The 23216-nt window shown below is 38.3% G+C and overlaps 1 protein-coding gene across 3 annotated transcripts in view; it reads right to left on the bottom strand.

The window, feature by feature from the left end:
* The window catches only part of atf7.S (activating transcription factor 7 S homeolog), a 64045-nt gene extending 40829 nt beyond the window's left edge, over positions 1–23216 (bottom strand). For 2 of the 3 annotated variants that reach the window (XM_018250146.2, XM_041584468.1), the window contains exon 1: positions 23012–23215. Coding sequence is in view for 1 of the 3 variants with exons in the window: in XM_018250145.2 (XP_018105634.1) it covers positions 5128–5140 (13 nt within the window). In the remaining 2 variants the exon portion in view is untranslated. Of the gene's footprint in view, positions 1–5127; positions 5355–23011 lie in introns of all 3 variants that reach the window. The other variant, XM_018250145.2, reaches the window with a different exon arrangement.

Genomic DNA, 23216 nt, shown 5'->3' with positions numbered 1-23216 from the left:
AAATACTCACTTGGAGTGTTCTTTATAAGTTTCATTAGCCATTGAGAGGAACGTAGATGTTTTGATCCTGGCAATTGTAGCACCTGTGAAGACGGCATTTACAAAGTCCAAGCTCTGAATTTTTTTATTAAGAAAGTCGCCAAAACACTGTTTCTACACTGCTTCTGCACGAAGAACTAAACCGATTGTCCATTTCACACTGATGGTTTGAAACACATGTCAAATTCCCCCAGCTTTGTTCCCCCCTAACTCTCATATCCAGACCGGTGCTCCTAAAATAGAATTCCCACAACTGTTCCTTACGGCTCAGCTATTTTCTGTCTGCATTAAACACATCCTCAGGAAAACCTCTTTCTTTTGTGAGAGAGAACATTATGTTTTTTGTGCCCCAGCCAGCAGCTTTTTATCCCACTTAGGGTGAAGCTTAAACAATATGCATGCACCTAACATGTACAACCTGGTTAGACTGGAAAAAAATCACAAGGTGTCACGTCCAATGTGAGTAAAGTTGAGATATTCCTTAGGTCAGGAGCACCCATACTTTACTAATGTGAAGTCTACTTTTAGGGATGTTGTACCACTTTGATCTACATCCACAAAAGCATTGTTAGCTGTTCTGTGGAAAATGTTACTTATATATGGATCAATGGGAAAATATATATTATTAAAGTCAACAAACAACTATTTCTTATGTAATTTTAACATACTAAATATCTGAATGAAAAGAATGAAATAGGAGGGTGATTTAAACAAGCTGTTTGTTTATCTGAAATCATTAAGAAACCACCCACTGGTCATGGAATCGTCCCAATACCTCAGAAACTTACATCAGAAATGGAAACAACCAGACTACGCACCCCCAGGAGTCACCAAATTAACAGATTATTGGTCGCTTATAAATTATACTCCTCATAAGTCTCTATATAGAATTTAAAAGAGCTGAAAGTTAGACATGTTACTAAAATGTTAATTATTTACTGTTGATGTAACCATATGAATCGTCATAAGCCTCATTGAAAATAATTGTACATTTGATACAAAAAGATTTCATGTTACAATAATAAATAAAAACAAGTAAAAAAAAACAAAAACAAAACAAAAAACAAACTGTTTGTTGACAGTGTCTTGAGATCTGTTGATCACCAGCTAACGATCTACTGGTAGATGACTGTCTACCTTTTGGGCAGCCCTGCCTCATGTGTTAAAAAATATATCACATTGTTATTCCTTATGCATTTTAGCAATCCATTTTATCTGGGCCTACCAGCATTCATGAACTAAACCACAGTGTATACAGGTCAGAAGGAAAACATTTATCCTTCACTGCTGTTATATAAACACAAATGCAACCTTCGTGTGTACAAGAAATGAGAAGTCACCTAGTATACATCCATCACCCACTAAAGTGCCCCTTACCCTTGCCCCCAGGTAACATGCCAGAAGATTTTTATTAATATAATTTTGAATTGAAACATGTCCTTACATTCTCTGGGTCATTATGACCCTTTGGGGACCACAGACTGCAACTTTCTGTCTGGTGTTTAAAGTGCAGCATGGTGGATAGTATAGTTTTACAGTGTCTCATTAATAAAGGCATTCCAAATATTTTAACATTTATCAGCAAATTCAAATAGTTGGACTTTACAAAGTTGAAGCATTAGTCCATGTTGAGAGAATAATAATTTCATGACCCAAAAACCCAACTGACCAACTGTTGAAACGATTGTAAATTTTATAATCAATTGTACTCGATCAATGTAATGAGACAATCAACCTGAATCCACTTACATCCAGTTTCACCGGACGAAATCTGCCCGTTTATGGACTATAACACAGAGGAGCAATTAGTCTCCTTGTTTTTTTTTTTGTTTTTGTTTTTTTAAAAAAACTGTTTGCAACAACTACTTGCTATATATGGATAGCGATGTCGATTTTTACATTCCGGTTGTATAGATTTAGCAGCTAGCCCAGCGGTGGATTCAGAATAGCACAATTTTGTTTACACGTGTCGACTTTTATTTCTTTGGTTGGGGGGGGGGAGACTTTGGTGATTTGTGATTCGCAATCAGGGTTTTTAATCATGCCGTGAGTCATTGCAAGGGCACCTTCATTGGCTTCTAACCTTCTTGAGCAACAAAAATAGCAATCAATGCAGTATGTTTTCTGTACTATCAGACAAGTCCAGGTAACAATCAGGCATCAGAAACTCGCATTGTACCAACAAGAGTTTGTGAAACATATGCAAACAAGCACCACCATCATCATCACCATCAACCACCACTACCTGGCCCAGGAAACAAGCATATTTTCAGTGTATGCTCAGCTGGTTTTAGTAGGGTGGTTTGCAAAATAGGTTTGAGACACCACCAATAAAACACTTACAATTTTCATTTTTTAGGGCACGTACACACAGTTCTATTTGTCACCTGTGTTTTGCCACAGTGGCATTTTTCAGCAATAACGCAATCTGAGTGGTATTTTTCTGCCATTTTCTAACTTCGATAAAGAGCAGACAATAAATAGCTTTGTGTAGCAACATTGCCCTTAGTTATTGCAAATATCACACACACAAACAGTTTACAAAATAAAATATTTTCATAATGATATTGTTTGTATAAGAGATAGAGACATTATTATGATCAGTGCTCTAAGCTTTTCCAAAGTCAACAGGGCAATGAGATCTTACAAAGGTCTAACTTTACCACCCGACTACTTTCTTATCTCCCAAAAACAGAGGTGCTGTCATTCTTTCAACCACTGCCCTATGCAATGTGATTAGCATTTGTCCTTACCAAGTGTTCCAAGCACATGCCCTGTAGGACCTGTTTCTCCGACTGACAGCATGCACTAATAAGCTAGATATCATCACTTCCACTAAATGCTAAAGCTGTTATACCATTTCAAAGAAGCACAATTAAAAGACAGCACTTATTATGCACAATATTTATATTTATAATATGTTTTACAAAATAATGTTTTTATGAGCCAGATTTCCCTGCCAACACATATCAATAAGTACCTTGCCACTGTGCTATTGCCTAGCCCTCGCAGCAACTTAATATTTTAGCTTTAATCATTCATACTTTCAGCCATATTTAGCAGAAATAATGAAAATTGCCATACAATCTTATAACATGTATAGATTTAAATGCTGTAATGTCCAAAATCAAATAGTGCCATCACAGAACATTATATTGAATATACTTTAATAAATGGACCCCCTTAACCAAAAAAAGCCACTAAAGAATGAAGAACAGAAGAATGAACATCAGAAGAATGAACATACATTTTGATAAAGGGAAACCAACATCACATGCACATGGTGCAGATTTACACTTTACACTGGGGAATTCGGTGGGATTATTAGCAATTTGGGTTTATTAACACTTTCCTGTCTTTTTCCTAGAGAGTCCAGCTCCATTCTGTGCTACAGGATGTTAAGAGCTCAGCAGCGCCACATTGTTTTGCTGGTTTTTGATTTGGATCTTAATACCGTAAAGGGATCCTGTCATCGGAAAACATGTTTTTTTCAAAACGCATCAATTAATAGTGCTACTCCAGCAGAATTCTTTGCTGAAATCCATTTCTCAAAAGAGCAAACAGATTTTTTTATGTTCAATTTTGAAATCTGACATGGGGCTAGACATTTTGTCAATTTCCCAGCTGCCCCTGGTCATGTGACTTGTGCCTGCACTTCAGGGTAGAAATGCTTTCTGGCAGGCTGCTGTTTTTCCTTCCCAATGTAACTGAATGTGTCTCAGTGGGACATGGGTTTTTACTATTGAGTGTTGTTCTTAGATCTATTAGGCAGCTGTTATCTTGTGATAGGGAGCTGCTATCTGGTTACCTTCCCATTGTTCTTTTGTTTGGCTGCTGGGGGGGAGGGAGGTGGGTGATATCACTCCAACTTGCAGTACAGCAGTAATGAGTGACTGAAGTTTATCAGAGCTCAATTCACATGACTTGGGGCAGCTGGGAAATTGACAATATGTCTAGCCCCATGTCAGATTTCAAAATTGAATTTAAAAAATCTGTTTGCTCTTTTGAGAAATGGATTTCAGTGCAGAATTCTGCTAGAGCAGCACTATTAACTGATTCATTTTTAAAAAAATGTTTTTTCCCATGACAGTATCCCTTTAAGGCTACTAGAAAATCATGTAAACATTAAATAACCCCAATAGGCTGGTTGTGCTTCCAATAAGGATTAATTATATATTAGTTGTGATCAAGTACAAGGTACTGTTCTATGATTACAGTTACAAAGAAAATCATTTTTAAATATTTGGATTAGTTGGATAAAATGGGAGTCTATGCCTTTTCGTAATTAGGAGCTTTCTGGATAATGGATCCCTTACTTGTTCGTACCTGTAATAAAAAACTACATTTGCCCATGTGCAGTAAACCATAGCAACCAATCAATGGGTAGCATTTACTGGTCGCCTGTTTAATAGCAAACATTTTATTTGTTGCTACATGTTATTGCAACTGGGGAAACATATTAATAACATTAATAGTGGTACAGTACCAGTAGCTTGCTTGTGAGATTTAAATACAATCTCAATAGTAAACCTTAATGTAAGATTTTCAAAATATGAACATAAAGTTATTATGGGGGAGACTAATTATGTTCATTTTTTAGGACAATTCTCTTCATTTCATTCAGGGATTGTGTTTTCCAAAATAAAAATAAAACAAATTCTTGTCTCTTAGTGGCACTTTGCACATCGTACACAGTATTTCAGTTCCATGACGGATATAAGAAATATCCCTGCAATACTGTGACTTACCATTGTAGAACATGTCCTTTAAATCTGAAAATAACTTACTTAGGCTGTAACAGAGTTGCCATCTTTACTGCCCATAATGCACTGCTTTGTCAGTGATGATGAAAAATGTAGAGCTATGCTTTTAAATCAACTGAATCTATGGAAAAGTTACAAAAATAGTTTCTCAAACATCAGTTTTCTGCTTTCACCATGGTAAGTTGAAACATCAACTTTTTAGAAGCAGCAGCAGCTATCAAGTCTATGTGATAAGAGCAAATGGCACCAACATTTAACATTTTATTTATCTCACAAACAAAATTCCCCATGAGACAGCAATTATATTACTACTTTATTGCATCACCTGCCAAAAGCATTCTGTTACTGGAGATCACTGTATTCCTATAGTTATTCCATGATGAATTATACTGCAGGCCAGCAACACCTGAGGGTCGGTAATAGGTTTTCTACTTGTTTTAGGTTCTAACGGAGCACTTCTCCAAGGTGCACATCTGGATTTTTACATGGCTTCATCCATTCATTTGTATACTTTGTATTCAGCGTGTGTACTGGAGTCTGCAGCACATTCAGCTGCCAGAGAGACAAAGGAAAAGTTGTGGTTGATAACAGGTAGAAAACACCAGCAACATAGAGTACTTCTATGCACGTCCATTCAGCCCTATATTGATATAGTTTTTGGTTTAAATGGCATCCATTATAAAATCCCTCCAATAACCGTGTTATACACAGTACCCACAAAATGAATTACCAGGTACACTAAATGGTGCTTTTATTCACATATATACGGTTAGGCGCAAACCACTGGCTACATAAAAGGTTGGAGTTGGTTTCGAAATTGCCCATGCGAGTTGGTTGCACTCGGACACAGGGCAAAAATCGGACAACAGGAGCATACACGACAGTAAACTGCAATGAAAACACATACAGGTATGGAAACCCTTTATCCAGAATGTTCCGAATTACAGAATGGATGTCTCTCATAGATGCCATTATAATCGAATATTCCAAATTTTGAAAAATTATTTCCCTTTTCTCTGTAATAATAAAACAGTAGCTTGAACTTGATCCAAACTAAGATATAATTAATCCTTATTGGAAACCAGCCTATTGGTTTATTTAATGTTTACATGATTTTCTAGTAGACATAAGGTATGAAGATCCAAATTACAGATGGAGCTTTTATCCGGAAAACCCCAGGTCCCAAGCATTCTGGATAACAGGTCCAATAACTGTATTACTACTTTCGATGTTGCTTAGACTGATGCTTAAATGAGAAGAAAAGCTACCAGAGCATTATATTTATTCTGCAGAATGCTTTACCATACCCAAGTTAACAGCTCTAGAAGCTCTCTCTGTTTGTTTAGGATAGCAGCTGCCATATTAGCTTGGTGCAACATCACTTCCTGCCTGAGTCTCTCCCTGCTCACTCATAGCTCTGCGCTCAGATTACAGCGTGGAGGAGGGGAAAGGGGGGAGAGGGAAGCAAACTGAGCATGCTCAAGCCCAAGACTTGGAGGTTTATGCTGAAAACAGAAGCCAATGTATACACAATAGAAGGAAAGAAATGCAGTGTTTCTTTTGACAGAGGACTCAGAGCAGCATTACTTTGAGGGGTTCCTGGTATATCAACATAGACCTTTCTGATAATGCTTACTTAATATTAGCCTTTCCTTCTCTTTTAAGTGATACAGACACAAAACAACTACCTTTCAAAATATGAATGTACATCAAAAGTTACCTATAGGTCATGTTGACCATTTTATGCCGATAGTTTTGTAGGAAATTATTGCTTGGAGTTCCTAAACTAGACAATTTTGCCAACCTGACTGTGGCTTCTCAGCCTGTCAGTTAGCGTTTTTAATGCTAATGGACTACTGCTGACAAATATGGCAGCCCCTTCATAGAGGAACTTTGGCTGGGGGGTCAGATAGGTAATTTAAAATGCATCAGGCAAATACTTTTATGTTAAAATTATACAAAGGATGCAAAGGCAATATTCTGGGTTTCATTTCTGGTGTCAGTATCTCAAAATCAAACCAATTCAACCATACAAAGAAGATCAACTTATAGCATGCAAGGATAGAACGGTGTACTGTATTCTAATGATCCTTTCCAGAAAAGTAAATACGGTAATGTCTTAAAATGCATGTAATACTAATATATTCAAATTTGCAATAGAGGCATATTATTGCCTACATACAGAATAAAGATAGAACATATTGAATGGAAATAGATAGTATTAGTGGCAATTTATAAGAAGTCTAACATAAAAAAAAAGTCCTATGCCCAAAACTGTAAGGTGCACCTGACCACATATTGTGAGGCTATGGCTACACATGATACTTACACTGACCATTCTGAAATTGAGAGTAATTCATATATCTGTCCCTACTAAACCACTGACACCAAGATTTACTGCCACAAAGCGCCGACATGCATAAACGTGTGTGAAATGAACAAAAACCAGTCAGAGGTTCTACATTTTTGAGCAATTCACAAAACTAAATGTTATTGTGCTGGTACCTCAGCTGAAAATCTGACTGTCACAAACTGAAATTGCATCTAATATGTAACAGTGTGTTTTTATTGTCCTTCAGCCATCACATTAGTATGCACAGACATGGCCTGACATGCCACAAGGTTTGCCAGAAGCCCAAACTAGCAAAAGAAGCCTACGGATTTCTTCATGTATTTAACCATGACATGTCTGCACAGGGAAAAGTGAGGAGAACCATTACGCTTCAATCAAAAAGGAACACAACCATTCAGTGGTTTGCCTTTCTAGAATGGAGTGTAGAGACATTTTTTGAAATTGTGCAATTGATATAAAGAGCTGTGTGACATAGTAAAGAAATGAAAGTATGGTATACAATAATATGATTTGAACTTGTTTAGTGTTCTTCCCTCAAATACCTGTACAAACATACATTCATACTCACGTGTTCCAACTTGTTTTAGGGCGGCAGTTCATAACTGTGGGGATGGCCCTAGAAATTGGGAATATGGTCTGTGTGCCATATTTATTTATACACCATGTCCACAGCTAGCTTTCTCTTACTGACAAATCCAAACTACACCGGTTTATTTTTAATGTTTAAAAAAGACTTTAAAGGGGGTGTTCACCTTTGAGTTAACGGTTAGTATGACGTAGAGAGAGATATTCTGAGACAATTCGCAATTGGTTTTCATTTTTTATTATTTGTGGTTTTTTGATTAACTTTTTATTCAGCTCTCCAGTTTGCAATTTCAGCAGTCTGGTTGCTAGGGTCCAAATTACTCTAGTAACCATGCATTGATTTGAAGAGACTGGAATATAATAGGAGAGGGACTGAATAGAAAGAAGAGTAATAAAAAAAAGCAATAACAATACATTTGTAGCCTTACAAAGCATGTTTTTAGATGGGGTCAGTGACCCCCCAATTTGAAAGCTGGAAAGAGTCAAAAGAAAAAGGCAAATAATTCAAAAACTATAACAAAATAATGAAGACCAATTGAAACTTAGCTTAGAATTGGTCAATTTACAACATACTAAAAGTTAACGTAATGGTGAACCACCCCTTTAAGGCACCACTTTAATTTTTTCTATGTCCACTTGCAGTAGAGCATGGCAGAAAGGGCTACATTGGTTGTATTTCAGATTGCCACATTGAGGAAGTCTTCCAGACATGATTTAAAAACACAAAACTGAGCAGAACCACATGCTCTCAATTCTTTATTTTTTTAAAAAATTTTTTGTAGCTTTAACCCTTTAAGTGCCACCCCACGTAGAATCTACGTTCTGTGGGAATGACACTTGAAATGCCACAGAACGTAGATTCTACGTTCTGCAGCATTTCAGGGTTAGGGAACGGAGGAGCGGCTTTTCAAGCCGCTTGCTCCGTTCCTTTTCGTTCCCCAGCCCCCAGGCAACGAGCAGGGGCTGGGAACGAGTGGCCCCTGAGGCGTGATCGCTCAGGGGCCCCAAGGCAGCAGCAGGCACGTGCAATATATGTGCCCTGCTGCTGCCTGCACTTTCAGAACGGAGGAGCGACTTGTAAAGTCACTCGCTCCGTTCTAAGTGCTATCCTTCGGTTCCCCAGCCCCTAGGCAACGAGCCTAGGTGAAGAACAAAGGGCCCCTGGGTCGCGATCGCCCAGGGGCCCCTAGGCAGCAGCAGGCACGTGAAATCTACGTGCTCTGCTGCTGCCTGCACTCTGTGAACAGAGGAGCGGCTTGTAAAGCTGCTCGCTCTGTTCAGACTCATTCCCCAGCCCCCAGGCAACAAGCCTAGGCAGGGAATGAGTGGCCCCTGAGGCTCTATAGCCCAGGGGCCCCACAGGCAGCAGCAGCACGTGCAATGGACGTGCTATGCTGCTGCCTGCACTTCCTGGCCGCTAAGCCCCGACCCTTTTACCGGATCATCAGAAGAGGACGGTGCCATCTCTGCCTGCAGCTCTCCTGAACGATCTGGACCCTACTACACCCAGGTTAGTGCCCATCCACACACACAAACACAAACACAGACTCATTTTCCCATTACACACTTACATTCACACTTACACACAATCACATACATTTTTGGGGGATCAGGGGGGTCACACACATTCACAGCACCCCCACACACTTGTACACGCACACAACATGCAATTGGTCAGTTGTACACACACATACACACTTACACTATGTTGTGTCTTTGTTTTTTTGTTTTTATCGCATCGTCTGTTTATTTTGCCTGAAAAAACTGTTTTATTGCCATTGCGAATAGCGTATTCGCTAATTGCACTGCGCAATACCTTTTGTACGTTATTTTGGTGATTATACTGCAATTTTGGTGATTTTTGTGCATTTTTAGCCATTTTATTGCATGTTTAGCCATTTTATTACATTTTCAGCTTTGCGATGGTGTTGTTCCCCTGTTTTTGTCTGTAAAACTTATTTGGCCATGCTAAAATATTCAACCATTGATTCTGACTGCTGATTACAGTAGGCGGAAAAAAAAAGCATTAATTTTTGCGGTTTTGTTGGATTTTAGTGATTTTATACCATTTCGCTTTGTTCTTTGTTACTTCATTTTGACCATGAAAATTTTGTCTGCTATATAACCATTTGGAGGTCTCTGTGTGCAAAATAGTTTGGTAAATCTTTTCATATCAGGCATCAAACTGTTCAGTACACCCCTGGCGTTCATATTTAGGATGACTTTTGTTGGTACGTTACAAAATGTGGGGTATATAATGGGGTAAAATGCTTGCTTTGTGACTATTTTCAGAAATTCCATAAAAACTGTTATGTTTAGCATTGCTTTGCGGTTTGGTAGTTTGCAGTAGAAAGATGTAATTACCTGCTTTAGAATCGCCTGAATGTGTACTTTCAGAAACTATATAGTTTTCTAGGGTCTCCATACTGTTAGGGGGTCTTATGGTGCATAATGCACATACCAGGTGCTTGTATTGTAGCAGTCAGAGTGTCATATGTGAAAATTCATATGTACTATTTTCATTTGGGCGTCTCTGTATGCCACCTAGTTTGGTAAATCTTTTCATATCAGGCATCAAACTGTTCAGTACAGCCCTGCCGTTCATATTTACGATGACTTTTGCTGGTACGTTACAAAATGTGGGGTATATAATGGGGTAAAATGCTTGCTTTGTGACTATTTTCAGAAATTTCATAAAAAGCGTTATGTTTAGCATTGCTTTGCGGTTTGGTAGTTTGCAGTAGAAAGATGTCCTTACATGCTTTAGATTTGTCAGACTGTACTTTCGGAAAATATATGGTTTTCTAGGGTCTCCATATTGTTAGGGGCTCTCATTGGGTGCTTATGTTGTAGTAGCCAGAGTGTCATACGTGAAAATTCATATCCCCTATGTGGATTTGGGGGTCTCTGTATGCCACATAGTTTGGTAAATCTATGTTTATTGGATATCAAACTGTTTAGTAGACCCCCGGCATTCATATTTAGGATGCTTTATGCTGGTAATGATACATGGACGACACAATGCTGGAAAGTTTAAGCTTTGAGGCAATTTTCAGGTATTTCACCAAAACTGCCATTTTTGGGAAAGCCTTGCGACTCAGTAGTTTGGAGTAGAAAGGCATGGGTACCCATTTTAGATTCGGTAGAATGTGTCCTTTCCAAAAATATATGGTTTTGGGGGGTAAACCTATTTTTCTGTGTTTTTACCCCACAAAAAATGCAGTCAATGTGTTGATTTTTCATTAGCTGAAGTTACCCACAGGACTATTTGTATGTGCTAACTTCATTTTGGGGCCTCTAAATGCCAGATACTTTTGTAAACCTATGCACAGTGGGCACCAAACTGTTTGGAGGACCCCTGGCAATCACAATTTGGGTGCTTTTTTGTGATACGTAATGATACATGGGTGATATGGTGCTGGGAAGTTGAAGGTTTGAGGCAATTTTCAGATATTTCACCAAAACTGACAATTTTGGGAAAGCCTTGCGACTCAGTCGTTTGGAGCAGAAAGGCATGGGTACCCATTTTAGATTCGGTAGAATGTGTCCTTTCCAAAAATATATGGTTTTGGGGGGTAAACCTATTTTTCTGTGTTTTTACCCCACAAAAAATGCAGTCAATGTGTTGATTTTTCATTAGCTGAAGTTACCCACAGGACTATTTGTATGTGCTAACTTCATTTTGGGGCCTCTAAATGCCAGATACTTTTGTAAACCTATGAACAATGGGCACCAAACTGTTTGGAGGACCCTTGGCAATCATATTTAGGGTGCTTTTTCTTGGTACCTAATGATACATGGGTGATATGGTGCTGGGAAGTTGAAGGTTTGAGGCAATTTTCAGATATTTCACCAAAACCGACAATTTTGGGAAAGCCTTGCGACTCAGTAGTTTGGAGCAGAAAGGCAAGGGTACCCATTTTAGATTCGGTAGAATGTGTCCTTTCCAAAAATATATGGTTTTGGGGGGTAAACCTATTTTTCTGTGTTTTTACCCCACAAAAAATGCAGTCAATGTGTTAATTTTTCAGTAGCTGAAGTAAAGTCCTGGACAATTTGGATGTGCTAACTTCATATTGGGGTCTCTAAATGCCAGGTACTTTGGTAAACCTATGCATAATGGGTATCAAACTGTTCAGTGGACCCCTGGCAATCATATTCAGGGTGCTTTTTCTTGGTATCTAATATAGTGTGTGATATGCGGAGCAGCAAAATAAAACCTTTGAAGTGACTTTTCAAAATTTTGATACATTTTTATAAAAACCGCTACATTCAGACAAGCTTTGATGTTTGGTAGTTAGGAGTAGAGAGACATAGTTACCCATTTTGAAATCCGCAGAATGTGTACTTTCTAAAAATATATGGTTTTCTGGGGTAAACCTACAGTTTCAGGATTTTGTGGCCTTGGAATCTAAAGTATGCCGTTTTCTGCCTTCTGCTTTCAAAATTCGGTAATATACTGCCGGGAGTTTTTGCTGTACAGATGTCCTAAATCTGGCTAAAACTATACATATCTGGTATTGGCACGTTCGTGAAACACGAGGCTTTCCAAATCAGTTGGATTTTCGTGCGTAAAATGAAATTTTTCTGGTATAAATGCATATATTTTGAAAAATAGGATTTTTTCATTTTTTTTTTGTATTTAGAGCTATAAATCTTTTTGCAGAGGTGGAAATACATGACAACTCAGGCAGATTTAGAAAGCTCAGTTTCTCCCGAAAAAAACAATGTATAGTTTTCCTAGGTAAACTATAGGTTTCCCCTCAGAAAATGCCACTAAAGTGAGAGAGCACAAATGTTTCAAAAACGGCTGGCATTTTGCGTAACCAAAATGTGAAATTCTGCTGGCACTTAAAGGGTTAAAGGGGAGCTGTCACCAAACACAAAAAGGTGTTAAATAAAAGCACCTTTCAAATTAAACACCAATTGTTTTTTTAAACATCGTAAACTGTTCATATACCACCTGCCCTGTGGCAGGGGTACTAGGGATGTACTGAATCCATGATTTGGTTCGGGATTCTGCCTTTTTTCAGCAGGATTTGGATTCGGCTGAATTCTTCTGTCCGGGGAAATAAAAAAAATTTCCGCTTCCCACGTGTAATTTGCATACATAAATTAGTATTCGGATTCGGTTCGGTATTGGGCCGAATCTTATGCAAAGGATTTGGGGGTTCGACCAAATACAAAATAATGGATTCGGTGCATCCCAACACATATACTGACCTTACACCAGCCTACCTCTTCACTGTCTATAATCTAGCAATAACCGTGCTTGATCACGTGCATCAGGTAATTTTTTTTTTTTGTGCAAAAGCAGCATTGGGGTTGATACACCTAAATTTTCAACTCCAACAAAAATGGCAATTGCCTGTTCACGGTCATCCAAACATAAAGATTGGAGGAAAAAAGGCTTTACTCAACGGCATGTGTGAAGTCATTTTCCACAATTAATAGTACATAAAAACATTAGGAACCACTTCATAGGATGAAAGGTCCCCTTTAAAGAAGAGTGCCCCAAATTACAAAAGGACCCCTTGTCTCAAGAATTCAATATAATAGACCCCATACCTAAATAAGGAAAGTTTAAACTACTGCGAGAGTATAGTCTACAACAGAACATCTATAAATGTATATTGTCTGTTCATTCCAAGCACCTTCTCAGAGAAGCAACATTAAATCCGAGAGACAACTTTACTACCCAAAAATTGGATTAGAATGAATTATACACCTTTTTGATCACTACTGCCTTTGTAGCATGAATTGTAACGGTTAAAGGAACTACTGAACCCACCTTAACACACATGCTAGGAATTCCCGCTTGTAGCAGTTGAAAACCATCAGATAAAAATGCTGGTGGAAAAACTTTCAGGCATTTTCCTTTGTGTTCTACTGGTTGCTTTTGGACTTGCTCAAATGAAATCCAGATTTCAGTTCCACACAAAAGTACAGTCTTTCAACAATTTTCTAACAGAGGAAGCAGCAATTCCTTTTCAAAATAAATGCCACGGCTGCACTAAAACACGTTGGAAGCATTTGATAGAGTTGAAATGTTACTCTGAAATTTGGGACAACACCCACAATCCAGTTATGAGGGCTCTTAATAGTCGCTGTTACGAGAACAAAAACATTCACCAAAGATATTTTTAAAATCAAGCACAATATAGTATTTCTTTGAAAACAACACCGCTTTTCTTTTACCTGAAAACAATCTGAAGACAATATTATCAGACGCTGAAAATCTCTAAAACATTTTATTGTGCAGTCTTTCTACAACATGCATTTCTCACTTAAACTACCAACCTACCCAAAAATGTGATTGGTATTAAGCTAGCTGTTAGTTGGGTTTCACTCAGACACCACGTTCAACCTTGTTGTCTTTTTTTTTTTTTTCATTCGTCTCTACTATGTATCAAAGGAATTGAAGAAGATCCCACTCGTGGGCCCAAGGCACCCACTGCTCTCTTCTCCCTACAAATCTATGGCAGTAGTTCAATCTTACTATGGGGGGTTGTAGTTCAACCTTGTTGTCTTTTTTTCATTCTTTTCTACTATGTATCAAAAGAATTTCAGAGGAAGATCCCACTGGTGGGCCCAAGGCACCCCCTGCAAATTTGTGGCAATACTACTTCCAGATAACTGGCATCTTGTCTAGAAAAGTCAGGTATGGCAGACAAAGTGGGTAGCACTGGTGGATTACTTTATGAAAAACATCAGTTTAACTTCTCCACTTTGACATCTCTCCTGACACATGTCTTAGTTTCAGTTTTGAACAGTGATGCCAGAGGCCCATCTTAGAAAGCCGTATATATCAAAGGACGAGTCTATACACTTCAGTAAACTTCTTTATTCTAGCCTCTTCCCTATACATGCTATGATCTATCTTTTCCTCCACATCCCCTTTCTGTTCTGGTAGAGAAATGAGAAATGTCCATAGTATAGGCCAAAGTTGAGGCAGAATGTATTTATCTTAAAAATTAAGAGTGATGGGGTTTGCCCCCGTTTATGACACCCCAAGTGTATTAAATCTCAGTTCTTTGACCGAATCTACCCACGGAACCTCTTTCTAATAAAATGCACATGCAATTAGCAGTCTGAAAGAAGCTGGCATATTTTCTAACATAAATATGGATACCAATACAAGAAGCGGAGAGAACAGTGCATGCGCAACGGTCCCTATGACAATAGGGATGAAAAGCATAATGCCTATTATTCATACATAACATTCTGAGAATAACGGACAGTGTGTTGATATGAATGTTAACGTGGAATAATTCAACAATTAATAATATGTATAAGTAACATGACCTTTTATTAGGAGGTCAACTTTTACACTGCTAAGAGAAATAGCCAGTTTGAAAACCATTGGTTTTTTTGTTAACTTTTAAACTTACATATACATGTATCACTGACTGTATATATCAATAAATCAATGTTTATTAACCAAATACAGAATCAGCTTTGAAATGGCCAGGCTTGCTTTAGAACCTGTTTTACACTTTGTTTTCTGCTCCATATAGGGAAAATATAATTAAGAGCAGTTAATATACATACATATACATAATAGATAGAGATAGAGATATATATGTGTGTGTGTGTGTGTGTGTGTGTCTTTGGGTCTTCATACCTTAAATCTACTTGAAAAACATTTAAAAATTAAATAAACCCATTAGGCTGATTTTGCTTCCAATAAGGATTAATTATATCTTAGTTTAGAATCCAAAATAGTGGATTTGGTGCATCCCTCCAAAGCATCCTGATGATTCTTAATATGATTGACAATAAGAAATAATAGCATTGATGTTTAATTGCAATAGATTAAATCACTAGGGGGCAACAATGTGTAAATCAAACCCCCCCTTCAGTCTCAGTGGGACTTGGCTTTTACTATTGAGTGTTGTTCTTAGATCTACCAGGGAGCTGTTATCTTGTGTTCGGGAGCTGCTATCTGTTTACCTTGCCATTGTTCTTTTGTTAGGCTGCTGGGGGAGGGGGGGAAGGGAGGGGGTTATATCATTCCAACTTGCAGTACAGCAGTAAAGAGTGACTGACATTTATCAGAGCACAAGTCACATGACTGGGGGCAGCTGGGAAACTGGCAATATGTCTAGCCCAATGTCAGATTTCAGAATTGATTATAAAAATCTGTTTGCTCTTTTGAAAAATGGATTTCAGTGTAGAATTCTGCTGGAGCAGCACTATTAACTTATGCATTTAAAAAAAACAAACAAAAAAAAAAACATGTTTTCCCATGACAGCATCTCTTTAACCTTCCTGGGGAAGCACCACCAAGTTTTTTCATTTCTCCTGTAATCCTTGAGCTGCATTGGAGTAGGTGCATGTGCAATACACAGAGAATTGCTATATTGTGCAAAGATCAATTCTAAATCAATGCAAAGACCACCTGGGAGCTGAAAAAGTGGGTCAGCAGCCCTTTCCAGACAAGTACCCCAGGCCGTTGATTTAAATTTTCCGTGTCCTTTAAAATCTCCATTAAAGAAACAAAGGGTAATTTTAAAAATGTGTGTGGAATGGAAAACGATTGTTTACTTTGGCACAAGTAACTAGCAATAAGTATTTTTTTTAACTCAAATTCGAATGTACTCACAACTCAAATGGGAGGCTGTGTCTGAAAAAACGAGAATGTCTTATATTTGGTCTAATATGAACGACTATAGAAACAAGGTTTGTGCTACTGCCACAACATAGTAAATAACTGTGGTACCACTCAATGAATATTAGATCAAAAATACCAAATAAAATAAAGAATAAAGGAGAAAACACTCACAGTTCACCTCAGTCCCAAGGTGCAAAATCAAAATTACTGTGTCCAAACGGAATGTGAGGGTCTCCGAAAATAAGAAAACAAATGTAAAAAGTAGAAAATTTATTAGGACATGAAACCTAACGTGTTTTGTGCCTATTGGGGCACTTACTCATAGCCTATGAGTAAGTGCCCCAATAGGCACGAAACGCGTTAAGTTTCATGTCCTAATAAATTTTCTACTTTTTACATTTGTTTTCTTATTTTCGGAGACCCTCACATTCCGTTTGGACACAGTGATTCTAATACGAACGACCCGAAAATTCTAACCTAATTCAAATCGAGTTTTTCTACTAAAAAAACCTTGAATGTCAGGAAGGCAATTAACATCTTCAAATAGTTCAACAGACTTCTGCCATTGGCTTGTAAATTAACTCAGCAGGTTTTAGGTGGCAAATATACAAATTAGAACGGTTTCCAGGGTCGAGATGAGATAAATCACACATTGTAATTCAAATTTGAGTTGGTGATTTCAAATTTGAATTTGTGAGTTTTGACCGCCCAAAAAATTCGAAAAAGGTGTTCACCTTCCAAACACTTTTCTAGATGAGTTGTTTTCAGATTGTTCTCCAGAAATAAAGACTTTATTCAATTGCTTTCCATTTTTTGCCGTTTTTCCAAAATCTGAGTTTATTGTTCGTGTCTCTAGTGTTTCAAACTGATAGCTCAGTAATTCAGGTGTACACTCGGGATGGTTAAAAAATTTTAGTGGATACATTTCTCAGCAGAATATCTGTAGTATTAGCAACTATTGTATCAATTCTAACAGCTGCCTGTAATAAAACTCATGGATTCTGCTCAGCAGGGACAAAGATAAGAAATGTATCAACTAAATGTTTCAATTTATAACAGTTTAGAGAGTCGGCGACCCCCCCGAGCTGCTTTACAGGGTGAAAAATTCGACTTTACACTTCAATATTAGAAAAACGATCACAAATAGAAAACAGAAAGTAACTGGGAAAGTCTTTAATTCTGGTGAACTGTCTGAAACCAACTGAACTGGAAAAAGTGTTGGAAGGTGAACAACCGATTTAATAAATCTGCCCCTAAATCTACTATGGATGCATAACAAACCACGTACATACAGTTTCAAAAGTGTGCAAAACTTTTTGCACATAAATCCGGCAAAACATCCACACAATGATATAGTCATTGTCAACTTAAAGGACCAGTAACATAAAAAAAAAAAATAGTTTTAAAGTAATAAAAATATAATACAGTGTTGCCCTACACTAGTAAAACTGCGGTTTGATTCAGACACACTACTATTGTTTATATAAATATGCTGCGGGGTTGCCAAGGGAGCAGCTATTCAAAGGAGAAAAGGCTCAAGTTAAACAGCAGATAGCAGATAAGCCCTGTAAAACATAATGTTATCTGTTATCCATTATTTAACCTGTGAAATATAGCCTTTTTTCAATTTCCGCCATTGCTACTCAGCAGCTTGTTTTATGAACTATAGCAGTGTTTCTGAAGTAAACAGGTCAGTTTTACCATTGCAGGGCAACACTACATATGTTCATTAATTTAAAACACTTTCATTTTTTGGTGTTACTGTTCCTTTAAAGCGATACGGACAGGTTCCTATGAAAATCATAGGAATGTGTCAGTATCAAGTATGTGCTGCATCCGGAATATTTTTCTTGAAAGCCCCCCTTAAAGCCGCCCACCAGCGACACGCACCTTTTTCGCAGCAGACTGCTCACACTACTAACTGATCTTCTGCCTTGCTTCTGTGACGCGATACTGACTGATAATTTTTATAGGAACATGTCAGTATCGCTTTAAGGTGGACCGGTGCCTACACGGTCTTATTCTGTCCTTCAACATGTAGCTGCCAGTTCAAATGAGGCCAGTACTGTTCTCTACTTGACCTACCAATTCTGAATTTCTCCTGCTTTCTACGAAGACTTGAGTGCTTCATGTCACTTAATGGCTTTCAAAGGGCTTTTATATTTTTGCTTTGCAGTATGAATTATTACTTTTGTCATTATCAATTTCAATCATAGTCAATTTTTCTGTCTTGGACTTTCACGTTTTCACGTTTCTGAAATATCCAACTTTCTGCTCTGTCGTTGAGATTGTCCACTCTTGGACAATGACATAAATGTTGCAAGTGCAAGTTGGGTGGAAGAAGTGCAGAGTTTTTTTTTGTTTTTATTACCACCACTTATCCACCTCCAAGCCCAGCATTAAAGGGATACTGTCATGGGAAAAAATGTTTTTTTCAAAATGAACCAGTTAATAGTGCTGCGCCAGCAGAATTCTGCACTGAAATCCATTTCTCAAAAGACCAAACAGATTTTTTTATATTCAATTTTGAAATCTGACATGGGGCTAGACATTTTGTCAATTTCCCAGCTGCCCCTGGTCATGTGACTTGTGCCTGCACTTTAGGAGAGAAATGCTTTCTGGCAGGCTGCTGTTTTTCCTTCTCAATGTAATTGAAGGAGTCTCAGTGGGACATGGGTTTTTACTATTGAGTGTTGTTCTTAGATCTACCAGGCAGCTGTTATCTTGTGTTAGGGAGCTGTTATCTGGTTACCTTCCCATTGTTCTTTTGTTTGGCTGCTGGGAAGGGGGGGAGGGGGGTGATATCACTCCAACTTGCAGTACAGCAGTAAAGAGTGATTGAAGTTTATCAGAGCACAAGTCACATGACTTGGGGCAGCTGGGAAATTGACAATATGTCTAGCCCCATGTCAGATTTCAAAATTTAATATTAAAAAATCTGTTTGCTCTTTTGAGAAATGGATTTTAGTGCAGAATTCTGTTGGAGCAGCACTATTCACTGCTTCATTTTGAAAAAAAATTTTTTTCCCATGACAGTATCCCTTTAACTTCAGTTTCCCACAGCCTAAATGAATGTTTCAACAACAGTGTGTCAATTACAAAGGCCATTTCAAGCATCCACATCTCAGGGATTTATGAACTGGAAGCTATCTTAACAACACTTTTGGAATGTCTAAAAAGTAATACTAGACAGAAGAGGGAGGTTTTTAAAGGGGATCCGTCACCCAAAAAAATTATTCAAAATCCTATTTTATCACATTAGTCAAGCAAAATGAACTTTAATTACACTATATAAATTATTTGAATCTTGCTTCCTTCAGTCTGGGATTTCAAAATTATAGCAAGCAGGCAGCAGCCATTTTGTGGACACTGTTGTTAAGACAAGCCTTGCATCATCTCAGAATCTTGTTTGTGCACCAGAATGGGGGACCTGATGTCCATCTCCATGCACTGACTGCACAATTAAATGGTAAAGAGAACGGGGGAATGTGTGGAGAGCAGTGACATCTAGGAAGTGCTGAATGGAAAGTGAAAGTAATTGTCTGCCCCACCTCTATGCCACTGGCATAGAGGAGTGGCAGACAATATTTGATTGACAGCTGAGATTTTTAAATGAGCTTACAACAGCTATGAATGCTTTAATAAAAAAAGTAAATTGGAATTTATGTTTAATTTGAAAAGGACTTTTATTATACAGATTTTTGTGTCTGGGTGACGGGTCCACTTTAAAAACACTACCACATGTTTGGGTAACACTTACATCCTCAATCTTTGAAATGAATAGGTCAGGGTCCTTTAATCTAGCAGAACTTTTTGGAAATTGCCATGTTTCCCCAACAGATACACCATTTCTTTTTGACTACCAAAAATATTGCCAATAACACCAACATAGTCATCCCTGATTCAAGTACCTAAGGCAGGCTTCAGATGGGTTAGTGTGACAGAAAGCAGGGTTTATGAACGTATATCTTCCTGCAGCTTCATACAAAACCTTGTGCAAGTGGCTGTCCAACTTGCAATCCCCTTAAAGGAAACGTAACACCAAAAAATAAAAGTGTTTTAAAGGCATGAACATACAATATACTGTTGTGTTGCACTGGTTCAATTGGTGTGCTTGCTTCAGAAACTCTACTGAAGTTTATATAAACAAGTTGCTATGTAGCCATGGGGGCAGCCATTCAAAGCTGAAAAAGGATAGACAGCAGATAACAGATTAGCTCTGCAGTATACAAAGGGATGCTTCTGTTATCTATTCTATACCCTGTGCTTGAATGACTGCACTCATAGCTACACAGGAGTTTGTTTATATAAACTATAGTTGTATTTTTGAAGCAAATACACCAGTTTTACCAGTAAAGAGCAACAGAACATGTCATTCCTTCAAAACACTTTCATTTTTTGGTGTTCCTTTAACTAAAGGGCCACGTGATGCACATCAAAGAACAATCAGCATAAATACATTACAACCGAGGGCTGCTAAAGTAGATCTGAAAAACAAGGTTCGCTGTGTTCCTCAAAACGACAAGTATTTTGAGGAAGGGGAATAACAGAAAATATATATAGTGTAGTATATTAAACACTTAAAATTTTCACCCTTAGTCATATTCACAACATTTGTGCCTTACTACACAAACCTTTCACGTGACACTTTGTGTATGCAAATTGCTTCCCGTGAGCAGTGTTAATAAGAAATCTAAAAAGAGATTTCAAAAAACTGTTTCTTTTAACCTTTTGGTGTGTGATTAAAAACACTCTAAAAATTCTGTGTGTGAATATATATTTAAAAAAAAATTTTTCGTGACCCCACCAGATTCTAGCAATCACACGCAACTTAGTGGTAGACAGGTAGATTCTTATCTATGAAAGGAAAATCAGAGGGTATAACCCTGGGATCCTAGTGCCTCCAGTGGCACGATACACTCACCAGACGTGAGTCAAAACAGGCAGAGTTTAAGAATATTCTATTCCAGGTTCTGGGATCCTCATCCGTTATTCATATATAGAGAGATAAAAACAGCAGCATGTGCAGAATTACTTAAAAACGGTTTAATCAAAATTCAAAGTTACACAGTTACAGTTTCTTTGTAGACGCATTAAAAGTTTAATGTCCCTCAGAGTTCCCTGCGCAAATGAAAAGGGTTGCTTCTGCACCGAACACACGTAGTCCCGCTTACGCGTTTCGCCTCAAATTCGCTCAGGAAGAAGCCTTTGGAATAGAATATTCTTAAACTGCCTGTTTCGACTCACATCTGGTGAGTGTATCGTGCCACTGGAGGCACTAGGATCCCAGTGGTTATACCCTCTGATTTTCCTTTCATAGATAAGAATCTACCTGTCTACCACTAAGTTGCGTTTGATTGCTAGAATCTGGTGAGGTCACGAAAAAAATTTTTTTAAATATATATTCACAAACAGAATTTTTAGAGTGTTTTTACTCACACACCAAAAGGTTAAAAGAAACACTGTTTTTTGAAATCTCTTTTTTAAATTTCTTTTTAACACTGCTCACGGGAAGCAATTTGCATACACAAAGTGTCACGTGAAATGTTTGTGTAGTAAGGCACAAATGTTGTGAATATCACTAAGGGTGAAAATTTTAAGTGTTTAATACACTACACTATATATATTTTCTGTTATTCCCCTTCCTCAAAATACTTTGTCGTTTTGAGGAACACAGCGAACCTTGTTTTTGGAAGATTATTATAAACGGGCAGAGGAGAGCCTAAAGATTTGCTGGACTTGTTGGGGGGAAACCGTAATTTCCTTGGACTCACATTGATTTTGGATGTTTAAAGTAGATCCCAGCATCACTAAAGCTACAAAAAGGGATGCTGGAGGTTGTGCCACACACACTTGATGGCCAGAAAAGGCAGAGCTTTGATGGGTGACTAACAGGTGGACTTGGACAGTGGTCAGTTCAATACGGTCTCTCCTTGTAACTTCTAAACTGTCTGCCACGTTTGACACCGAAAGTACTTAAAAGGAAGTTTCCCTTTAAATCAACTATTCTAAGCAACTTTTCAATTGGTCTAACTTATCTGTTATTTGGATTTAATTAGCTTTTCACATTATATTAGATCCGGTCTAAATGCAATGTCTGCCTATCACCCACCACTCAGAAATCATAAAAGAACCAACTAAACTTTGCTTTAAGACTAGTCTACTGAGTTGATGGAAAAGCACCGAACCAGTGCTGAAAGGAGCCCACGAGTGAGGGGTGAGTGGAAAAAGCCAGAGCACCCCACTATAAATTATAAACACATAGTAAAACAAATATTGAAAGTTTAATTTTCTCTTGACAGTAAAAAGTAACTCCCATGTCACCAGCTCAGTCGGAGCCGCGCGTATTATGGCGAGTATATAAAGGTCGGCTCAAGTAAAACATCAGGTAGACACTTCTGCACTCAGACTACACATCCTCGGGTGGGTACAGTCTGTCTGTCGCAGGCCCTCACTTAATCCCGCCTCTTAACACACCACCATTGGCTCTGACTGCTCTCACTCTACTGACTGCTACTCCCCATTGGCCTTTAGGTCTGTTCCTCTAAGAGTGGGCGGGCTCACTTCTTCGGGCCCTCTTCTGCTCTCTAGGGTATTAGAGGCGAACGGAAACAAGATAGATTACGGCGCATTCTACATTGGTTATATGCCACGTACTTTGCACTTCCGGAGTTCCCCGCCGCTGTGAAAATCAGTTTCCGCCTTGTGTCTGTGTCCCCGTGCAGCACACCTCCGCCAGCTACCGTCAGCAGCGCGCGAGCGCCGTGAGCCTTAGCTATCGCGAGAAAATCCTGGGCGGGGCACACGCTCCCTTAGTGACGTAGGTTATTGCCAGCTGACTGTCAGAGCCTTGAGGAGAATT

Source organism: Xenopus laevis, chromosome 2S, assembly GCF_017654675.1.
Source record: "Xenopus laevis strain J_2021 chromosome 2S, Xenopus_laevis_v10.1, whole genome shotgun sequence".
Taxonomy (NCBI): Eukaryota; Metazoa; Chordata; class Amphibia; order Anura; family Pipidae; genus Xenopus; species Xenopus laevis.
This window is presented reverse-complemented; position numbering and strand designations above follow the sequence as displayed.